Genomic DNA, 21437 nt, shown 5'->3' with positions numbered 1-21437 from the left:
TAGATTATTTTCCAATAATATAGATACGAATAATAATTACATAATTTTCTATGTCTGTGTAGCATGAACGATCTAGAAAAACAAAACACACTAAAACTAGATAATAAAGCAGTTTATTTGGGCGGTACAAATTTTTCTTACAATAATTCGAAAATATTAATTTTGACATCATAATATTGAACTACAGAATATCGAAGAACATTACATTACAAGAAGTCAAAATATATTCATGAAGGTTTTACTACTTCTTAAAGTTTATAAGCATTCCTTTGTCTACTATGAAAGCTCGTTATGATTGGACGACTACACATATTCAAGGGAATCCCTACGATTTCCCTAAACCTGGAAAATACAAAATAAGAGTCTTCGATTTCTTTTTCTATGATGCTCGGATGCCGGTGATAGATTTTTCTGGTAACGACATTTTGCCTTATGTTCCATAAGACTAAGTGCTCCTGTGGATTCGAGGTAACGAATGCGATTGTGATGGTGATTAACCATTTACATCGACACCACTAGCTGAATTTTTGCCATACTAACTAAACACATACCAAAAAAAACAAACATTATATCACATATAAATTGAAAAATTAATGTACATTTTCTGAATTATTTTAATTTTTGGATGGATTTTTATACTTCGGAAATGTAGTAATATATTTTTTATATTGTACAAAAAATAAATGACTTAAGAGTTTACATGTAATTTATTCCCTAAACCTGTCATTGTATCCTATATTATGACGTCAACGGATATCAAGATGGCGGACGTTAGCTGTCACATTGTAAAATTGTATAAGTGTTTTTCTTTTAAAACTTTAATAAAAAAACAATTTACAATCAGAAAATATAAATTAGATAAAACCATTAATATAATTAAAAAACTTTCGTATTTGGACATTTATAACCGACTAACATAGTCTACTCCCAGTTAATAACAAACAATATTAATACAACCCATTTATTAAAAAATCAAATTTAAAACATTTATTAATTAATTTGTCTTAAAATATCAGTCTTACGCTAATTTCTCCAATATAATTAACCGTCCTCATTCGGCCGTCGGCGATATACTGGAAATAAAAAATACTTATTGAACAAATAAGGTCCTGTAAAAAAAGTTTTTATAAATAATACGCCATTTTTTAGAGACTCGGCGTCATACTATTTTAATTTTAAAGTTGTGAGAAATTAGTGAAAATGGCGATTCTAAATTGCAATGATACACGAGATCCATTAAATAACAGCATATAATTTTTACACACAATTGGACTGTAATTAAAGCCAGTGTCGATGGCGATATGTTAAGAACAGATAGGTCAAGGACCACAGGGTTTTCGAGTGTTTTCTTGTGTGTACATTTTATCTCGTGCTCGGCGGGCAACAAACCTTTTCATCAAGAGAGACGGCCTTAGCCCAGCACTGGGAAGTTTAAAGGTTTACATACAAACACATACATTATTTATATTTTGTAACACATATACAATATCTCTGTCAAGTTAGAAAGTATCTGTTAGAAATAAATATTTGTTAATCATTCTTATTATGTATCATAATGGAACAATTGAGAATTTTAAAGTAATTGAGGAAAAAATAATTCAAAAACTCTATATGTAACATAACTGTAAAAATGCACACTCACGATTTCTTCTTCTCCTCTAATCTTTGGAACTCTTCTAGAAGGGTCTCTTCTTCGATGAACGGAAAAGAGTCTGAAACAAGCATTATCAAAACCATTACAAAATCTGTTAATTTATATAACGATAACGCATAATATACAGCTGCACCATATTTAACACATTACATTATAACATTGACAAAGAAAATTTATGAATTAAGAATCCACATTCGCATTGAGGTAGAAGCGCGATTGTACTTCGCTTAAAATAAAATCATGCGTCATTTAACGCTACTAACACCTTGAATATCATGATCATGTCATTATTTTGCGGTTTTCAAGATATTATAACACACTTTATTTAGAAAGAGTACATTTCTTGAAATAGCTTTAAAACAAAACAACTTTTATGGCTTGGCGAAGCACCAGATTCCACGATTTTCTCCATCCATATTTCTGACACCAAATTTTTTGGTTTTCTGACGTGCCTATTACGTTTTGCATTCTTAATTTAAAAGACCGCGACCCTAACAATACTATAGTGCAAGGGACACTAAGTTAGACAAATTCTTAACTTGGAGTTGCCTGACCGACTTCGACACCTGCCGCCAATCTCAAAAGCGACCAGCCAACTACGCAGGACATATTATGGTGCCCGTGTGTGTGCAAACTCAGGTGCACTCTCTATTCGCCAGTCTTAAATCCGATGTGCCGGCAAATACGTAACGACAAACGGAAAGAGTCCGGCCCAGTCCAGCGAAATCAAAGGCTTAACGTGCTTTCGTAGGTTTCGCTCGTACGAGGTATGGAAGTATACACACTTCCAACTTCCAAGCTACCGGGTTTGCTACGGAAATTTTCTCGAGTGAAAAAACCCAATAATTGACTAATCGACTTATCGACCCGACCCGGGGTTTGAACGCAGGACCTCGAGATCTGCGGACTAATATCTATACTTAAATCCAACCAGAACAGGAAAAAAGCCAAATAAACAACATTTGACAACAAATGACGCGATATCATTGGTCGAGAGCTTGATTAATCTATGATATTCACTATGGATTTGCGAAAATATGGCGTTTTAACCGTCGACGAAACTTTTATAGATATTTTGTAAGTAAAATCAAAGTGGAAATATGTGGTTAAGTGCAGTTGTGTAGTATTATAAATAAAGATATATTATTCATAAACTCTTAGTAGTGCACAATATAGCAGAGTTATTAGCAAATCGCATGAAATACATAAATCTAAGGTTTGTTTATCCTTTTTCCTACTTCTATTGGAATAGGCTATAGACACCAGACTACCGGGACAGTTGATAGGAAACATTTATTTATTTACATATTCATTTCATTTAACATCATATCTTTTGTTGACTGACCTAAGTTTAAAATTAGTATCTCGAAATTTAATTTGAACATTCGTAGTTACTAGATACTTAATTAGTGCAATTGCATCGTTCTCCCCAAACCTTTGCGTCCTTCCGGCGTGTCAATAAGTACCTTAATTTTACATATGTGCTCAGAATATAAATGTCATAATTATGTTAAATATTCAAAGTACTGAATTAGACGTAAAACTAAAAATAAATATTACCTTCTCGTTCCAATTTCACTTTTCCAAAGAATTTCTTGTCGTCGTCCTCTTTCTCATTCTTTATCTCTATTCCCAATTTGTTCTGGAAATAATAACAATATTGATAGTATCATGAGATATAACATTGAATAATAGTTTGGATATCAGTAAATCTCCCACTGTTGGGCTAAGTCCTTATGAAGAGAAGGTACAGAGCTAATACCACAACACGTGTGGGAAGTTATCATTCATCACATGCAGGTTTCCTTACATTTTTCATCACCGACTATAAACAACTTGAGCACATCAAATCAAGAGACATTTTCCCACGTTTGTTCCACAAAATAACCGGTGACGCTGATTGTATGTTACTATATCTACAATAGTAATTGTATATAATTGGAATAGTAACTGCAATTTACTTTTTATTTTTTATATAGGCGGACGTGTTACTGGGTTACCTAATGCTATGTGGCCACCAGTCATAGACATTATCGCTGTTATAAATATTTACCACTCCGAAGGGAATAAGGATATAACACTGCCACCCTTACCCTTCAAACCGGAACACAGTATTACTATATTATATTGCTGATTGGCGGTAGTTTATCTTATGAATAGGTGGTACTTACCTAGACGAGTTTGCTACCACCAAGGAAAATAAAAATAGAATATAATTTACCTTAATAAAATCTGGGAGACCATCTTGTAAGTGGTACCAGCTCAGTATGAACATTAATGATACGAAGAACAGATTAGAGGAAATACCTGAAAACAAAAAAAAATGTATTATGGAGCTTAATAAAAGTAACTCAATGTAGATCAAAATATATCCTTAAAAATCACATGAAGATATGTTATAACATAATTAGCTTGTCTAATAACTTGAAGTTGAAAATATTTTCAGCAAACTATATCATCAGTTTAATATATATGTCGTCGATTATGAATAATTATTAACTTAGATGATTTTGTTTTATCTGTGGGGAGTGAGCGCCGTGACATAATGAGTCACGTGATCGGAATCGTTTGAAGAGACAACATTTTGAATTCTTTCGAGAGCGATGAGTCGGAAGCAAAATTTTACTATAGAGGGCGATACAGTTCGGGCCTTCCAAACGGGACCGTTGGTTCACGCAACTCGGTTAGTTATAATATATACCTACTTTATGATTTGTGATCGCTGATTTGCTGATTACCTACATAAAGTGCAAGAATTTAACTTTAATTGGCTTCGGTAGTTTATAATCTACCGAAAAGTTATGCGTTAAATTGTAAGCACTAAGTTTCCGTTCACAATATTTCGAAAGTTTACAATTTCACGAAATAGATTACAATCTAACGATCATTTATAAATATATGAAATTCGCGAATGTCCAATCAATAGACCAAATTGAAAGCGGATGAAACTGTGAAGCGCTAAATATTGGTTTAACAGTTAGGCACACTTTCAAGACCACTAAACGAGTTTACCGAAAATGATGAAATTTGGTGTGAAGCTAAATGAACCACAAGGACATATACTCTATTCCAACCATAACAGGAAAAAAGAATCGTATAAACAAAATTTGACAGCAAATTGACGCTGGAATTGGAATTTTGGAAGTAAAATTAAAGTGGATATAAGTAGTTAAGTGTCGTATTATAAATAAATATATATTAATGATAAACTCTTAGTAGTGCACAATATAGCTGAGTTATTAGTGAATCGCATGAAATACGTAAATCTAAGGTTTGTTTATCTCAAAAGTCAAAAAAGTCAAAAATCTTTATTCAATATAGAAGTGTTTGCACTTGCTTATTGATTGTCAAAAATCTACCACCGGTTCGGAATTTAGCACCTCGGACCTGAGAAGAACCGGCGAAAGAAACTCAGCGGGATATATTTTTTTTAACCATTTTCCATGTAGGTACAATGATAAGTATATTTTAGTTGTTTGAAACAGCCTGGAGGCGATCATTTCATTCCCAAGGTGTGCAGTCAACTAAAAAGTCATTAGTGTTGTAATATCCTTTTTCATTTAATTTAATATTTTAATTTTTTCCTGCTTCCATTCGAATAGACTATAGGCTACTTTTTTATACGCTATGACAATTGTAGACTACGAACGCCCTCTTAGACGCGGGCGAAGCCGACTTTTTGTAAATATACCCATAACCTATCGAGCATTTCTCGAGAAAACTTTATAAAAGTGCGTTAGTAATTGATGGCGTTTAAAACAATTATGGCACATATAATAGTAAAATGAAATCTACTGTAAATGAATCGATTTTTCTCTAAACTCGTGTAAAATGTAGTTTAATTTTTTGTAACTTCTATTTCGATAGTTTTATATGATTGTAATGAATGAATGGATTGCATGCTTACTAAATCATCTCACCAATGAGCGCGGAGGTCTTCGGCCAGTAGTACATGACGTAACGTAGACCTGTGAAGTGAGCTTCGATCTGAAGTTCGCAAGACAACACTTGAACGAAACGCGATTGTAACTCTACGTATGCGTCCGTTACTGGGAGTGTCTGAAATTTTACAAACAGTTTCAAAACCAAACTCTCAACTAATCAATATAAATTCATATGAATCTTTATAACACATAAATTAAAAAAAAAAAAAACACATTTTTTTAAAATTGATGACTGTTTTCTTCCGTGGTATTATTCCATAATCCCCGATTTTCGCGATACCTTTACTTACGTTAATGACTTAAATTGTTGAAAGTAAATTGGGAAAGAACTAGGCATAAATAATAAAGTTAAGTAAAAAGATGTACAGGCGGAGCAAAGTCTGCCGGGCCTTTTTAACGCGAGAAAGAGATGGCAATATTTTTTTTTTATTTTCAGTTTATCGGTAGGCAGACGGGTAAATCGACATTGACGCTGTAAGAAATAATAACCATCCCTTACATTACATCAATGCGCAACCAACCTTGGGAAATGTTATGTCCCATGTGTAGTTACACTGGCTCACTCACCCTACAAACCGGTACACAACGATATTGAGTACTGCTGTTTAGCGGTAGAATATCTGGTGGTACATACCCAAAAGGGCTTGCACAAAGCCCTGCCACCAAGTATAATATTTTAATATTTATTACAATATTTAAGATATAACGATCAACAATTACAGCCTCATTGGTATAATATATTCTAGTCTTAGAAATCGAGCACCTTTGCCAGAATTCGTAAATAATGTAAGAGAACCGGTAGAATTATTACTTCTATTGTCTACCGTTGATAGAGGATAAAAGATTTATTTTTAGCAACCACAAATGTGTTTCCATCAAGTGTCTAATGGTTCTTAGCCGAACTATTAGAAAGGGGCCATTTATTTATTTGATTTATTGCGTAAGACGATTAAGGGGGGAAGGGGGTCGAAAATAGTGTTACGTAATAAATGAATGGCCCCAAAGACTAACTACTCTACGGTGAGAGAATTCAACTTAATACCTGATCGTCTTCGAAGTCACTGAAAAGTTCCACTTGAATTATTTGTTTCTCTTCATTAAAACCTGATATTAACAGAGGCGCGTAAACTAATGTCCGCATTATCTGGTGTAATTTCGATCTGCAATAAGTGATCATTACTTTATATAAGACGTTTAAAACAATCATAGCTTACGTATTCACGTAAGCAGCGCGACTTACATATGACCTTCATAACCCTGTAAAACTGGCAAACTAGTTAGTAGTTATGTAGCATTGGATTGTTTTTTTTGGATTAGATTGACTGACTGGCTCGTTGGTGCAGTGGCTAGATATAAGGCCACAGATTTCTAGGTTCTCTTCAAACCCCAGGTCGAGCCGATAAAAAGTTGTTCTAAACAAAATCAGTAACAGAGTATGGACCTTGTAAGAGTGTCCCATGTCTCGGAAAGTACGTAAAGCCGTTGGTCCTCTACCTGAAGTTTTCTGGTCGCTTCGGATTTGCCGTCCCATCGGATTATGAGGGCGGGAATAGAGAGTGCATCTGTGTTTGTGCACACACACATGCACTATAGTATGTCCTGCGTAGTTGAATGGTCTCCCTTAAGATTGGTCCTAGTGGCTCGAATTGGTCAGAACTATGACTATGAATGATATTGACGATGTTGATGTCTTCGTTGGAGTATGATCTACACCAGAGAACTCTGTAGTCATTAGTATATAGTAAACAATTAAATACACCCAAATAATAATAATTAAACATTATTATTACAACTAATATAATCGATCGAGAACTAATTGCCAGACCATATTTGACCGTCACAATATAATTCAGAACGATTACTTTAACCACGAAAATTCACATCAATAATAAATCATCGGCGTTATACTAGGTTCGGTTTTTGAACCAGTTTTTTTTTTATAAATTTCACATAATTGACTTTAAGCTTAGGATCTTTATTAACGACAATATTGGTAAATATCAAATTCTCTAAACGAGACGATATATGTATATAACAGTAACTATTGAGTTATTTCATAATTCTTTCCAATAAATACCAAAATTTTCAATCAGACGTATCACCAAAACAGTAAGTGTATTTGATTTGTTTTTGTTTCTATCGTATATACATACCGATGTCGCAGCATAGCCGATCTACAGGACGATGATACTAACACGCCCCCCGAGGCTCGCATCTGTGCGCAGACCATAAACATACCTGGAATTTTTTTTTTAAGAAATTTAAAAAATTAGGGAAAACTACTGCCACAAACTAAAGAACAATTACAGGATATCCAAACATATTTCATACCGTTTTCATATATTTTATAAACCTTATACAAAATGTTTTAATATATTAAACCTTGTTAAGCTTAATATATGAAAAGCTAACTTCTTACTTATATTTTTCTTTATTATCCAAATCATTATACATAGATATACACAAACATCACCATAGAAGTATAACTATTCTAGTGATTGACAATGCATTGACAATTAGGGATTTCAAGAAAAAAGGGGTCCTGGTACCCATAACTACACTGGAATGACTATAGTTCTACATGTAGGACAAAAATACAAGGAAAAATACTATTATAACTGAAACGGAAGTGACACCTAGCTATTCAGTTATATTATAGCTATAGTTATGCCATATAATGTTGTAATATATAGTACTTTTATAAAAGAATGTTTTTCATTTTTGATATGAACTCATTTCAATGCGTGTTTCCTTTGTATATAAGTCAGTCAGTTCAAACAAACAAGTATCAATATTACCTAAGTCCTTATTGATCTGAGACTCGGGCACTTCCAGTAAAAGTTTAATTCGGTATGGCTGGGATGACATCAACATATGAGTCCTTCGTGTGAGTTGAACATGAGCCGATGGAAATGAACACACACCCATATTTTCATCACATGATCTAAAAAAAATATATATTTATTATTATTATTATTTTTTAACCAAGCTTTACCAACATTCATCAGAAAGTGTTGATTTACATATTAATAGCAATTGCAAACCCAACTAATATTTCATTGATGTATATTATACATACCAAGAAGTTAAAGTATACCATTTTTTTTTATTTTGACTTAAATTCATTTTGCGAATTCTACAGTAAATTTATAGCAAAGTTTAAGGTTTTATTTTCAGAACATAAAGAATGTATATATTTATAAATGAAATGCCTTAAAGTTCAAGTTTTCTTTTGAAAAAAATAACATACTTAAAAACAATAATTATATTACTTGTAAGTAAATGTGTATTCAATGAAAATAACTGATATATATATTTTTATTTATATATTACTGAAAATTACAATTTAAAAGATTTATAAATTCAACAGCTGATATATCAAATTGTATTACATTTTAATGAAGGAATTTCGTAATTATTAACTTACACTGAATTTATGTAATAACATACTTTTTTGCATAATATTTTTCATGAATGTAAAGATTGAAGTTTAAAGTACAAAGGTAATAAAATAAATGTTTACTAAACTTACTTGAACTGCAAATGCACGGGTCGCACGTGTGTAACATTCGGCATATACGTGTAGTAAAACACAACGTATAAAAATATTGAAATCCACAATATTGCTGACAAAAATACCGAAACAACACCAGCTCTATATAACAGTTCTTTAACACTCGTTATACTTTCATTTGTTTTCTTTTTATACCCCGTGTACTGTTCGCTAACAAAAGATTCGATAGGGCTACGAACGAAATCTCGATAAACTTTAAAGGGATTCATATATCCAAAAACAGCCATGTTAAAACACAAATTAAAACACCATTCAATTTATTATCGCACATATAATGAATCGGTCAAGGAAACGGATCTAGGATTGTGGGGTAGATAACTGATAAGGTCGATTTGATATTTAAAACAATGATAATTTGGTTAGATAAACTTCAGAAGTTCCGGAGGGTGAAATTGATAACGGTATCGGGTTAAACATTCGAACATGATATAGATTTTTTAAAAAGTTATTCAATATTTGATCATAATCTTAAATTATAATACAAATTACAATAAAGTATATTAAAATCGGCGATAACAAAACAAATTATCGTTATTTACAAACTGTCAAAATATGTGCTAATGCAAATTGTCACAAATACTACATTTCATTCAACTGGTTTTTAACGTCCATGAACCAAATTGATTTAACATATTTACATAAATAACTAAATTCAATTCAATCAATATATAATATGTCTTTTTGATATGCATACGTCATTTATTTGATTTAAAATTATAAGATGGACCGACATAAAAGTAATAATTGTTAAACGACAAAAAATTACGTAATAATTTGACATATTATGACAATTTCATTTTCATTGAAATGTCAAACTTTTTGACAACAATGTTCACAACAAATGTTATTAAAGTTTAATTTTGTAATACAAAAGATACATGAATAAAATTAACCATAATTTTTTGGGTAAATTTCTAGTTTTGTTCTTTTTATAATTAATGTGCTTAGATGCTTATATTATATTTCAACAGCTTTAAATTACTGCTTATAGCTGTACCACTACTAATGAACAGTGTTATTATAAGCATAACTTAATAACTGAGATCCTATTATTGATATTACACTCACATTATGTGCAGCAAATGTAAATTTACTAAAATATTGCCTTCATACATAATATTTATGTTATTGATATTTTTAATATTACTTGTGTTATTCCAGGTTAGAATCAAACAAAGTCGTAATATTAAGTGTACCTGCTATATACAAAAGTATTTACGAAATCAGTAAAATCTAGAGCTAAAGTTCCTCATGAAAGGAAAATGTGTTCACTTCATTATCCTAATATACTTCTATTGAAATGAAACTACTTCTCTTTCTAATAACACTTTGATAAAATATCTATACAAGGATGAAAATGATTTGTTCATGTAAAAGTTTTACTCGTAATAATGTACACAGAAGGCTCATTTATAGTACTACTAAAATAATTCCTAAGGAAAATCTCCCAGCTCCCGCATACAAACCAGAAATTGTAGAAAAGAATAAATACGATAATTGGGAAAAGAAGAGAATTTTTGAAGCCAAAATAAACAGTGACGATACTACATTTAGCATTGTATTACCACCACCCAATGTCACAGGGAAATTGCATTTAGGTGAGTTTCCATTCCAACATTTCCTATTACTTAAGGTAAAAAAAAAAATGAATTAAATTTTATTTTATTTTTTATTATTTAAACTATCTACAATCAATATTCTGTATTATAATTACTTGAATGAAAAAAAGGTGTGAAAAAATTAATGAAATGACCAATTTCAAGTTAACATAATTAACCCTATTTAATTTGGAAGATAGAAAATTAAACACAGAATCAAAAAAAACAACAAACTTTGAGCGTTTGGTTGATCCACTTCTCCTTGACAAACACAATCTTGCCTCATCATCCTCCTGCCCTTATTCCAATTTTACTTGGGGTCGGCGCAGCATGTCTTCTTCTTCCATACTTCTCTGTTGGACGTCATCTCACAAGTAACATTCTTTCTAACCATATAGTCTTTCACACAATCTATCCATCATTTGTTTGGTCCACATCCATTCTCAAAACCTTTCTCACAACATGGTCCTCATTCCTCTGCATAACATGCCCATACCAAGACAGTCGGTATCCAGATACACAATCTTGCTTATTAATTGTTAATTGCGTTTGGTATGGCTGTAGGCTTTTTTAGAAATATGGCTCTAATATTAATTACAGTCTGTGTTTACATAACCTGTATAGATTTTATTTTCTTCCACCTCTAGAATTTGGTTTAAAGGCGGACTTTTTAGGAGACAAAAGCTCTAAAGTATTTCCTCAGTAAAATCTGTTTAATCCAGACCAACCCAAGTATCAATCCAATGGAATCCTATTTAGTCTATATAAGAAGAGTTCTGCTAAAATAATGGAATCGTAAATACAAAATGTTTTATATAAATATAAATATATCAGCCATTTTTAAGTGTCTTATTTAATGTCAATGTTTAGGTCACGCATTATCCTCTACAATACAGGATGTTATCGTACGGCGTCAAAGATCAATGGGACAAAATGTGTTATGGCTCCCTGGTACTGACCATGCAGGAATTGCTACTCAGGTAATTTGAATTACTATATATTTCCCAAACTATATTATTTAACAATCTAATTATAATTGGTTAAGTAATGTTCATGTTGATATAACAAACTATTTGAATTGAGTATTAATCTGATCTAGACCTGGACTGTGTAGGAAAACTTCGTGAGGAAATTTACAGGTGACATATCCGGACTGATGTAACATTATGGAGTAAGCTCCAAAACATTAACTTTAACTGTTGATGGAAACTTTATCCAGAAGTGGAATAATTAGGTACGCTAAAAGTTTTATAATTTCGTAAAAATCATATTTTCAGAGTGTTGTAGAAAAGTATTTAAAAACTAAGCAAAATATTGACCGACATGACATCGGTCGAAAAAAGTTTACCGAGGAAGTGTGGAAATGGAAAGATATTCATGGCAACACTATAAACGAACAGTTGAGAATGCTAGGCTGTTCTTTAGATTGGTCCCGAGAAGTATTTACTATGGACAAAAAACACATGGACGCTGTTAACAAAGCTTTCATTAAACTCTATAAAAAGGGTCTTATATATAGAAGAAAAGCTCTAGTCAACTGGTGCAATGCGCTCAAATCAACAGTGTCGGATATAGAAGTTGAAAACAAAACAATAAACGGACCAACGGAAATAATGTTACCAGGTTACGAAAAAGTGGTAAAATTTGGGCTCATTTATAATTTTGCATACAAAGTCTGGGATAGCGATGAGGAAATTGTCGTATCTACAACAATGCCGGAAACCATGTTGGGTGACACTGCTGTTGCTGTACATCCAGAAGATGCGAGGTAATATAAGTTTTTTCCTACCACATATTTGTTTTTATCGTATTATTTTTTGTAAACGGTCATATCATTTAATTTCACACACTTTTATAAGCTACGCCTCTAACATTGTAAAAATACCACAAGCCACTTTTGTCAATGTAGTGCAAAGTTAAATTTTTATAATGATAAATTTTACCAACTTATTTCACTGCTGGACAAAGTTTGTTACCTCAATCGTTACTAAAATTATCTAGAAGCTAATTATGTCATTAAAATAAGATGCAACTTAGATATCTTACAAAACGAGGTTAGTTTAAATCACAATGTATTTATGTAACATTTCAATTTCAGGTATATACACTTGAAAGGTAAAAAAGTAGTTCATCCATTTCGAAACACAACAATACCGATAATATTTGACGGTTTTGTCGACATGAAATTCGGTACCGGAGTTGTTAAAATAACACCAGCACATAGCAAAGTAGATAATGAAATAGCAAGACACCACAATTTGCCACTACTACAGGTGATAAACGAAGATGGCGTCATGGAAAATTCTGGAAAGTTTAATGGTATAAAAAAATATGATTGTAGAGAAATATTGGTTGATACTCTAGACTCTCTAGGACTTCTGAAGTCTGTAAGCCCCCATCAAATGACTTTACCTATCTGCAGTCGAACCGGAGACGTTATAGAACACCTTCCTAAAGAGCAGTGGTTTCTATCTTGTAGTGGATTGAACGAAAAAGCAAGACAAGCCGTTGAAGACAAAAGTTTGAAAATAGAACCGGATAAATTTGAGAAGAACTGGATTAATTGGACCAGTGATAACAGAGATTGGTGTATATCAAGGCAATTGTGGTGGGGACATCAGATACCCGCATATAAATGTAGTGCAGATAAAAACATAGTATGGATAGCCGCAACTGACGAACTTTACGCTAAGCACGAAGCTTCGAAATATCTTAGAACTCTGCCTGAAGAAATTACAGTTGAGAGAGATACAGACGTTCTAGATACATGGTTTTCGTCTGGAATATATCCGTTTGCTGCCCTAGGGTGGCCAGACAGTAATAAGGGAGACTACCAAAAGTTTTATCCAATAAATCTAATGGTCACTGGTCATGATATACTAGGTTTTTGGGTGCATAGAATGATCATGCTCGGTATTGAACTAACAGGAAATCTACCCTTCAATAAAGTTCTGTTACATGGAATCATATGTGACAGTAAAGGTGCGAAAATGTCTAAGAGTAGAGGAAACGTCATAGATCCTATGGATATTATAAAAGGCATATCATTAGACGGCTTGAAAGAAAAAGTTGTCAGCATGCACAAAGATGGAATACTCAATGACGATGAGTTGAAAAAAGCTATTTCGTATCACAAATCAAATTTTTCAAATTCAAACGGTATACCGGAATGTGGTGTTGATGCATTACGGTTTACCCTACTATCGAATGATATCAAATCACATTTTGTGAGCTTTGACGTCTATCAGTGTCACGCGAATAAATTATTCTGTAACAAGATATGGCAAAGTATTAAATACACACAGATATCTTATGACAAGTTAAAGGGAACAAATGAAGAACTAACCGTTAATGATTTGACTTATTTTGATAAATGGATTCTTAGTAGACTAGCGAATATGGTTGAAAATGTCAATAAGTCATTGGATGTATATGACTTCCATCTTGCTACGAAATCTTTAAGGACAATGATATATAATGAGTTTTGTGATATTTACTTGGAAGCCACAAAGCCAGGCTTTGATAGTGATGTGATGAAAACGAGTTATGCGCACGCACATACCCTATCTGCAGTATTGGAAACGTCATTGAGATGCTTATCGCCATTCATGGTTTACCTTACAGATGAACTTATACCAAAAATACCAGCTTTTGAAACGAATATTATACACAATTTTAAAGATCAAAAAAGAGATTACTTCGATTTTCCAAACAGTAAAGATTTTCAAATATGGAAAAATCTCGATTTTGAAAAGCAAGTAAATAAACTATTAAATGCAGTATTTCTAATAAGAGAAGTGAAAGGTTTCTATAATATACCAAATAAAATCAGATCGGCTATATTTGTGAAATCCACAGATGATAAATTAATATCAGATTTGAAGAGAAATAAAGTAATCATTCAAAATTTATCCAAAACTGGAGATATTACTATAAATGAAAATATTAATACGAAGGTTATCAATGTGATTTTAGATAAAGATACTGAAATATCTGTAGAAATACCCGGCACTGTTGAAAGCACAGCTATTAGAGAAAAACTGCAAAAGAAAATAAATAAAATCGAAGATAATTTGTTAAAACTAGAGGCCAGACTAACAAGCAATCATTACGTTAACACAGTTTCCGAATTAAATCAAGAATTAGATAAAGAAAAATTAATATCAAAGAGGGAAGAATTGAAGCGTTTACGAAGACTGATTTAAAAACAGCATTTATATATAGAAAGAAGTGAAATGTTAAGTGTTAGGTCTTAATTAATATAGCAATAAAAAAACATATTTACAACCAACAATAAAAATTTATTTTTTTCTTTTAATTGACTAATCATTGTGGTGGGTCTAAATAAATACTTCTTTGTAACAATACAAAAACATATTATTAAATAGAATTTACAAAAAAAAAACAGCAATACTCAGTATTGTTTTGTTCCTAATAGAAGCATGAGTGAGCCAGTGTAACTCGAGGCACAAAGGACATAACATTTTAGCTCCCGTGGTATCTGGCGCATTGGTAATGTAAGGAATGGTTAATATTTCTTACCGTGTCAGTGATGACCACTTACCATGGCTCATTTGTCCTTTCGCTTAACAATCAAATTTTTAAAAAAAATGACCACCACATTATACAGGCTGCTTATATCCAATCCAATATCAATTAAAAGAGCTGAGACACAATCAAAATTGTCATACACATAAACTTAGAAATATCAACGAAAATATATTAAGAAACATTATTTAAAACTAAGCACTCACAAATATAACCGCATCAAATAGATTAAAAAAAAAATCAATACATACTTTACTCTCTGATCCAGAATTGTTAGATTTATTTAAAAAACATTTTTTAAATGTGTAAAATTTGTCTAGATTTTATATCAAAATATTTCGATGTTCATACAAAACTTCGTTATTCCAGAAATAAAATTTGGTCAATTACAACTTTGATTATGCCCATACCACACATCATTCACACTGGAATGCTATTTTTAAAATCTTTGTCCTAAATATAATATGATGCGGTCATTCGTGACACTACACTAACATTATCTATAACACTATTTCTTACTACAGACACTCAACAACCAAAAACGATTTTTTTTTTAAAAAAGCTATCAAATATTACAGTAACATTAAAGATTATTTTAATTTTCTTTTTTTTTTTTAATACAAATTGCTTGTTTAAATTTATATTATTATTTGTTTAAATAAAATAGAGAGATTTACTTTTACATATTTTCTTAATTTTAAATAAATTTCTAAAAGGTCCTCAAAATGTCTTTTTAAGCTCTAAGCAATTTTATTATATTGTTGATTTTAGTTTATTTGTACAACATGAAAACATATATATGTATAAGTAAATTATTTTAATAAATATAAAATTATAATTTTCGAGATTTTTTTTCTTTAGTAACTTAATTTAAAAAAAAATAACTTTTAAAATATCTCTCTGATATAAATAAAATAATATTTCAACAAATTATACCTGAAAAAGATACTGTATTGTTCTATCTGTGCAATAGATACAACTAAAAAAAAAGGAAAATAGATAATATCTTCACATATAAACATTTTTAACTATTATAGTTTCCAATAATTACTTGTGCAGTTATTTCCTTATTAAATGACAAATCATTGTATTACTGTGATTAAATGCTTAAACTACAACTACAGAAATAAAAATCAATTAATTGTTTTAAAATTTTCACTTTTTAACTAAAATATTTGTTGTAAAATCTGGTTCTCAAAACTTTAATATTGTCATAACAAACATATAACTTCTAAACAACCGATTTTATAAACCTTTTGAAAATTATAATAATGCCTTTTTGTAAATCTGTAAATTTAATTACTATAATTAAAGGCCTATAAATATACATCTCAATATTATTTGGACGCTCATCAAAATTTAACTAAATTAAAATAGTTGTAAGTTTTTTTTTCATTATTGTAACTATAGCTATGACCTCTTTGGTACCTTACACTTTGTTTTTAATTTTGATATGACTTTTCTTTTATTTGTGTGCAGACATATATAATTTTTCTCAGAAGATTCTGAAAATAAAAAATACAATATTTATGTATCTTGATATTGTTGTAAATAAAGCTAAATTAATCAAAAACCGTTTGTAGTAACGAACATATAAAAGCTATTAGCAAATCTCATTGAATATGTAAATCTACTATCATCTGACTTCGAAATAGGCTACAGGTGTGTTATCTCATGCTACAAATATACTCACTGTTTTTATGTATGTCAGGTGCCTTTTCCTTCTTCTTCTGATCCTCATGCCATTTCACATGCTTGACCAAACAGAATAAAAATTTAAATCTTTGTGGACATTTTGCACATGCATACATAAGATCTTCGCCTTCGTTCTCTATATCTCCGCTCTGATACAAACTCGCTAAGTCTCCTTCGTATTTCTCAGCATGTTTGATAACACCTCCCGGCAGTATTTCTAATGTCGGCCAACTGTCTGGATTCTGTTTTACTTCAGCCCTTTCTACTATTATGGTCTGTAAAATACATTTTTGAATCATTTAATGCCTACATTTTTCAACATTTTTCAATAAAATCATTCTTAACTACTAATAAATAAAACATTAATTTAAATAAATAGTTTGGTATATGGCTGCAAATTTTTATTTAGGTATTTATATTATTTAATTTAATATAATTATCATCTTGTTCTAGGTATTTATTAACTGTTGTATTACACAGTATATTCAGACCGCTAGAGGACAAAAGACCACTAAAAAACTTTAAATTTAAAATAGACACAATATCAATGCTTGAATGATCTATGATATTTTGGTTTTAATTGTTGACAAAGCCGTTAATGGATCATTTTAAACAAATTTAATGTACATAAAGGTCGTTAAGTGGAATAGTCTAAAATTATAAAAAATATATATTAATCAAGAACCGTCAGCACATGGCTTAGATATTAACTAAATTGCATGGAATATGTAAATCTAAGTTTTGTTTATCTTTATTCCCATTAGAGTATAGCCTTATACTCAATATCATTGGAAATACTTTTTATTGAAAAATATATCCTGTGTCATCTATTTTTTCTGTGACATTGGCAAAATAATTTGCGCTCACCTAGCCCTATTTAAACTAAAACTAGATACACCACTGAAAAATTTAGTAAATATAATATACATGAATGTAACTAGTTAATATTGTAAAATATATGGAGCATTTTTTAAAAATATTTCTTATTATTTATAAAACATAAAAACCTGAATTTTATGACAAAAAAACTGAATATTGATAGTATACAAACCAACGGAACTTCCCGCGTCACAGGCGTTAGAACTTCTGGCACTATGAGTTCGGGATTATCGTTGTCGTCAATTCCGACAATTTCCTCAGACTGTACAGACACCATGCTCCCTATGTTCGAGTCTTCTTCTAATTCTTCATCATTAACACAGACGTCTTCGTAATGGGCATCGTCAACAACACAAGTTTCTAACAATTCATTTTTATTTACTATATACATTTCTGAACTTCTGTCTGGTTGTACGTCCTCCATCCTGACCAACGGAACATTTTCTAGGTCTTCGTTATTTTCCAAAGCACTTGTTGCAGACATTTCAATGTTTAAATGACACAGATCTGTTTATATTTTGTTTGACGTAAATAATGAAATCTGGTTATCTATTTATCGTCCTTATAACTTATTATCAATTATAAACAAAAGGAAAAATAAGTTCTAATGCACCACAAACGCCATAAACGACAATTATAACTAAACTGTTTGGTTTTATATAATGAATAAGTAAAATAAGTGATTGTAAAACGTAATTACAATTTGCAAATCTTCCTGATGTCAGTTTCGAGTGGCATTTAATATTTTTTTAAATGTCAAATGTCACTATTTTATATTCTATCACAAATAGATAATTTATAAATACAGTGCATACATTTTTGTTGCTAACGGATAAAAATAAACCTAAGTTTTTTAAAGATATTTATCATAAGAATTCCATCAAGGGCATAAAATATGATCTATTGTTTTAAATGTACAATATGACAACAATCATGGTACGTTAAGATATCTTCACGTTTACTAAAATGACTATTAAATAGTGCTCGAAAAGTAAACTTGAATCATAGCGATTGATTAACCTAAAATGTATTAAGTTATTCCTTGTGTAAAAAAAAGAATTGTCAAATTAATTTTGTAAAAGATTTTTGCAGCATAACTCATTTCTTGTACTTTTACTGGCAATTTAATTACCATTGTTAGCAAAATGTTAGAAGGAATGTTTAATTAAAAAAAAGTATATACCTTTTTCATTTACAGTAGTCATTTATTAACAATTATATAATTAATTACATTGAAATATTGATTAAATAATTTAAACCATGAACAAATGACAAAAGAGGTTTATTTAGTAAAATTATAAGAACTTCCCATATTGTTAAGATTCTTCCAAGTTTTTTTCATGAATGGGAAAGTACAATTGCATCAGTGTTTCATAGATGTCAACATCAATGGGCATAAATGTACAGAATATAATTCTATCTAGATCTTTATTATTTTCGAGAAACTTTCTTGCTGTCCTTAAAGCAATGTGTGCAGCAAGGCGGTTAGGAAATCCATATATACCAGTAGATATGCAAGGGAATGCAATAGATGTTAAGTTATATTGCTTTTGAAATGCTAGACTCTTCTCATAACAAGATTGAAGATTTGGTGCTGACCCATTTTGAGGTCCAACCGTATGTATCACATCTGAAAAATAAAATTATCTTGTTTTTTTAATGATATAGATAGGCAGACAAGTAAATGGACCACCTAGTGGTAAGTGGTCACAATCAATAGACATTAGTGCTGTAAAAAATATTAACCATTCCTAACCTTACCAATACACCACATGCAATGTGCTATGTCCCTTGTGCTTAAAGTTGCACTGGCTCACTGACCCTTCAAACCAGAATACAACAATTAACCACCTTCAAGTAAGTAAATTCAAAAATCAAACACAAACAACACTATAAATGATTCAAAATGTAAGTATGGTATAATATTACAAATACAGGTAGGCACCAGCACCTCACCACATAGTATTTGTTTGTTCTAGTATAAGTTTCAAGTGTGCATATGCCAGTGTTAAGGCACAATGGACCTTACATCTTAGTTTCCAAGATTACTTACAGTTCCAATAAAGGTGATGGTATTCACTTACCATCATTACATTCCATTTAGTCAATTTGCTTAACTCTAATAAATAATATAGTACCAATTTTGTATAGTGTCTACTCTGAGAGTTCTTGAGAAGAGATATTGGTATATCTTTTGAATTAATTGAGGAATTTTATCTAATGATTTTTAATAACAGTTCAAGTTCTATTACATATACACATGTATAATGTCCATTATCCATGGATTTGATTTAAAAATATAATAAAAATATTTAAGCCTTACATTTACAAGGCAAGTTGTATCCGCCTGTGATTCTTGCCTCACCGGTAGGGCAACCTCCTAAGGTATTGCATTCAGCCTGTAATTTAAAAAATTAATTGTTCATACATTAATAGAATTCAATTGCTTATGTAATTTTTTTTAAAAATTAATATTATCAAAGGGCATTATCATACAGCAAACATTTTAGAACTATGTAATGTATGTCTTCTTATCTATTGACATTTTTATAAAATTCTTACTTGAAGTAACGGTCCAGCGGCGCGGTGTATGGCACCATCAACACCACCACCAGCAATTAATCGAGAATTTGCAGCATTTACAATTGCGTCGACCTTGAATTAAAAAAAAACAATATGTTTACATAAGTTTCATTAAAAAATTAATTACACTATATCCGCATTTTCAATATTACCTCCAATTTAGTTATATCGCCTTTGAATATAGAAACTTTCCCGCTTAACTCTTTATTTTTAGCGGAATCTATTTTAATCTTTCTGAATTCGGTAACATCTTCATTGGTATGCTTTTTCATTTCTACATCCCTGTTTTTAACGACGTATGTTGACCACGGGTCAACTTTATCAACAATAATATAATCGTCGAATTTATATAATTTCCTTTTATCATCGGCAGATAAAGATAGAATTCTAGATTTTTCAACTTCCCATTTTGGTTGCTGAGACATTTTAGTCACTGAATATAAACAATGTTGCTGAAAACTACAAACGGCAATTCGTGCAAAACTTGGAAAAGATTTTCCCAAGCTAACCGGTACCGGCAACAGTATCATTTCCTAATTTTTTGCGGAATTTTGTCTATGATATTATTATGACATTGACATTAAAACACAATGCCAAGAAGAGAATAGTACTTAAAGTCCAACTTTATTTATGCCATAAAAACTCTTCTTCTTATAAATATTCAAACTGTTTATTTTATAATGAAAAAAACGACTTCTGAACTGCTACTTTTAAATAAGAACTTAACAAAACATATAAAAATATCATTCTATTTAGTATTTGGCACAGGTAACAAAGCTGTAACTTTTTTAAGTTAATAATAGAAATATGATAAAAAAACTTATAAGGTTATATATTTTACCAAATCCAAATTTAATTTAATAGTCTATTTTTGATACATTGTTATTATTATTGATAATAACATGTATTATAAGATCTTATAAAAAATAGTATATATTTTCACGATGGTATGATTTTTAGTA

General features: G+C 30.8%; 4 protein-coding genes across 4 annotated transcripts; 1 reads left to right on the top strand and 3 right to left on the bottom strand.

Moving 5' to 3' along the window:
* LOC125073945 (seipin) lies at positions 1 to 9709 on the bottom strand. The gene is made up of 9 exons (XM_047685065.1): positions 9131 to 9709; positions 8397 to 8542; positions 7752 to 7836; positions 6641 to 6758; positions 5575 to 5713; positions 3876 to 3961; positions 3215 to 3296; positions 1643 to 1712; positions 1 to 1073 (listed from the first exon to the last, which is right to left on the bottom strand). Exons 1-9 carry the CDS (start codon positions 9397 to 9399, stop codon positions 1052 to 1054), a joined length of 1017 nt encoding a protein of 338 aa, XP_047541021.1. The 5' UTR covers positions 9400 to 9709; the 3' UTR covers positions 1 to 1051.
* A 271-nt stretch (positions 9710 to 9980) lies between these two features.
* On the top strand, positions 9981 to 15075 carry LOC125074047 (valine--tRNA ligase, mitochondrial 1). The gene is made up of 5 exons (XM_047685268.1): positions 9981 to 10078; positions 10334 to 10770; positions 11641 to 11750; positions 12048 to 12538; positions 12869 to 15075. The coding sequence occupies exons 2-5, from the start codon at positions 10524 to 10526 to the stop codon at positions 14973 to 14975; spliced, it is 2955 nt and encodes a 984-aa protein (XP_047541224.1). The 5' UTR covers positions 9981 to 10078; positions 10334 to 10523; the 3' UTR covers positions 14976 to 15075.
* Positions 15076 to 16359: 1284 nt separating this feature from the next.
* On the bottom strand, positions 16360 to 18611 carry LOC125074002. Its single transcript, XM_047685156.1, has 3 exons — positions 18065 to 18611; positions 17012 to 17288; positions 16360 to 16823 (listed from the first exon to the last, which is right to left on the bottom strand). Exons 1-3 carry the CDS (start codon positions 18374 to 18376, stop codon positions 16729 to 16731), a joined length of 684 nt encoding a protein of 227 aa, XP_047541112.1. The 5' UTR covers positions 18377 to 18611; the 3' UTR covers positions 16360 to 16728.
* Positions 18612 to 19072: 461 nt separating this feature from the next.
* LOC125073981 (macro domain-containing protein RSc0334-like) lies at positions 19073 to 21042 on the bottom strand. Its single transcript, XM_047685130.1, has 4 exons — positions 20628 to 21042; positions 20455 to 20547; positions 20216 to 20291; positions 19073 to 19522 (listed from the first exon to the last, which is right to left on the bottom strand). The coding sequence occupies exons 1-4, from the start codon at positions 21003 to 21005 to the stop codon at positions 19209 to 19211; spliced, it is 861 nt and encodes a 286-aa protein (XP_047541086.1). The 5' UTR covers positions 21006 to 21042; the 3' UTR covers positions 19073 to 19208.
* Positions 21043 to 21437: the final 395 nt, after the last annotated feature.

The sequence above is a fragment of the Vanessa atalanta genome, chromosome 26, assembly GCF_905147765.1.
Source record: "Vanessa atalanta chromosome 26, ilVanAtal1.2, whole genome shotgun sequence".
NCBI classification, from domain to species: Eukaryota; Metazoa; Arthropoda; class Insecta; order Lepidoptera; family Nymphalidae; genus Vanessa; species Vanessa atalanta.
The sequence above is the reverse complement of the archived record's forward strand: the minus strand, read 5'-3'. Positions and strand labels throughout refer to the sequence as shown.

What these genes read in the sequence shown, in the direction of transcription:
- LOC125074002 (XM_047685156.1), bottom strand. Translation starts at nt 18,376, where the DNA reads ATGTCTGCAACAAGTGCTTTGGAAAATAACGAAGACCTAGAAAATGTT. An exon ending in TGACGCGGGAAGTTCCGTTG is followed by an intron (nt 17,289 to 18,064) that starts GTTTGTATACTA and finishes TGTATTTTACAG; the next exon opens with ACCATAATAGTAGAAAGGGC. An exon ending in ACCTGACATACATAAAAACA is followed by an intron (nt 16,824 to 17,011) that starts GTGAGTATATTT and finishes TTTTATTTTCAG; the next exon opens with AATCTTCTGAGAAAAATTAT.
- LOC125073945 (XM_047685065.1), bottom strand. Translation starts at nt 9,399, where the DNA reads ATGGCTGTTTTTGGATATATGAATCCCTTTAAAGTTTATCGAGATTTC. An exon ending in GAAGACCTCCGCGCTCATTG is followed by an intron (nt 3,962 to 5,574) that starts GTGAGATGATTT and finishes TTTTGTTTTCAG; the next exon opens with GTATTTCCTCTAATCTGTTC. An exon ending in AGTGAAATTGGAACGAGAAG is followed by an intron (nt 1,713 to 3,214) that starts GTAATATTTATT and finishes TGCTTGTTTCAG; the next exon opens with ACTCTTTTCCGTTCATCGAA.
- LOC125073981 (XM_047685130.1), bottom strand. Translation starts at nt 21,005, where the DNA reads ATGATACTGTTGCCGGTACCGGTTAGCTTGGGAAAATCTTTTCCAAGT. An exon ending in GCGATATAACTAAATTGGAG is followed by an intron (nt 20,548 to 20,627) that starts GTAATATTGAAA and finishes TTTTAATTCAAG; the next exon opens with GTCGACGCAATTGTAAATGC. An exon ending in CCGCTGGACCGTTACTTCAA is followed by an intron (nt 20,292 to 20,454) that starts GTAAGAATTTTA and finishes TTTAAATTACAG; the next exon opens with GCTGAATGCAATACCTTAGG.
- LOC125074047 (XM_047685268.1), top strand. Translation starts at nt 10,524, where the DNA reads ATGAAAATGATTTGTTCATGTAAAAGTTTTACTCGTAATAATGTACAC. An exon ending in ATGCAGGAATTGCTACTCAG is followed by an intron (nt 11,751 to 12,047) that starts GTAATTTGAATT and finishes TCATATTTTCAG; the next exon opens with AGTGTTGTAGAAAAGTATTT. An exon ending in GTACATCCAGAAGATGCGAG is followed by an intron (nt 12,539 to 12,868) that starts GTAATATAAGTT and finishes TTTCAATTTCAG; the next exon opens with GTATATACACTTGAAAGGTA.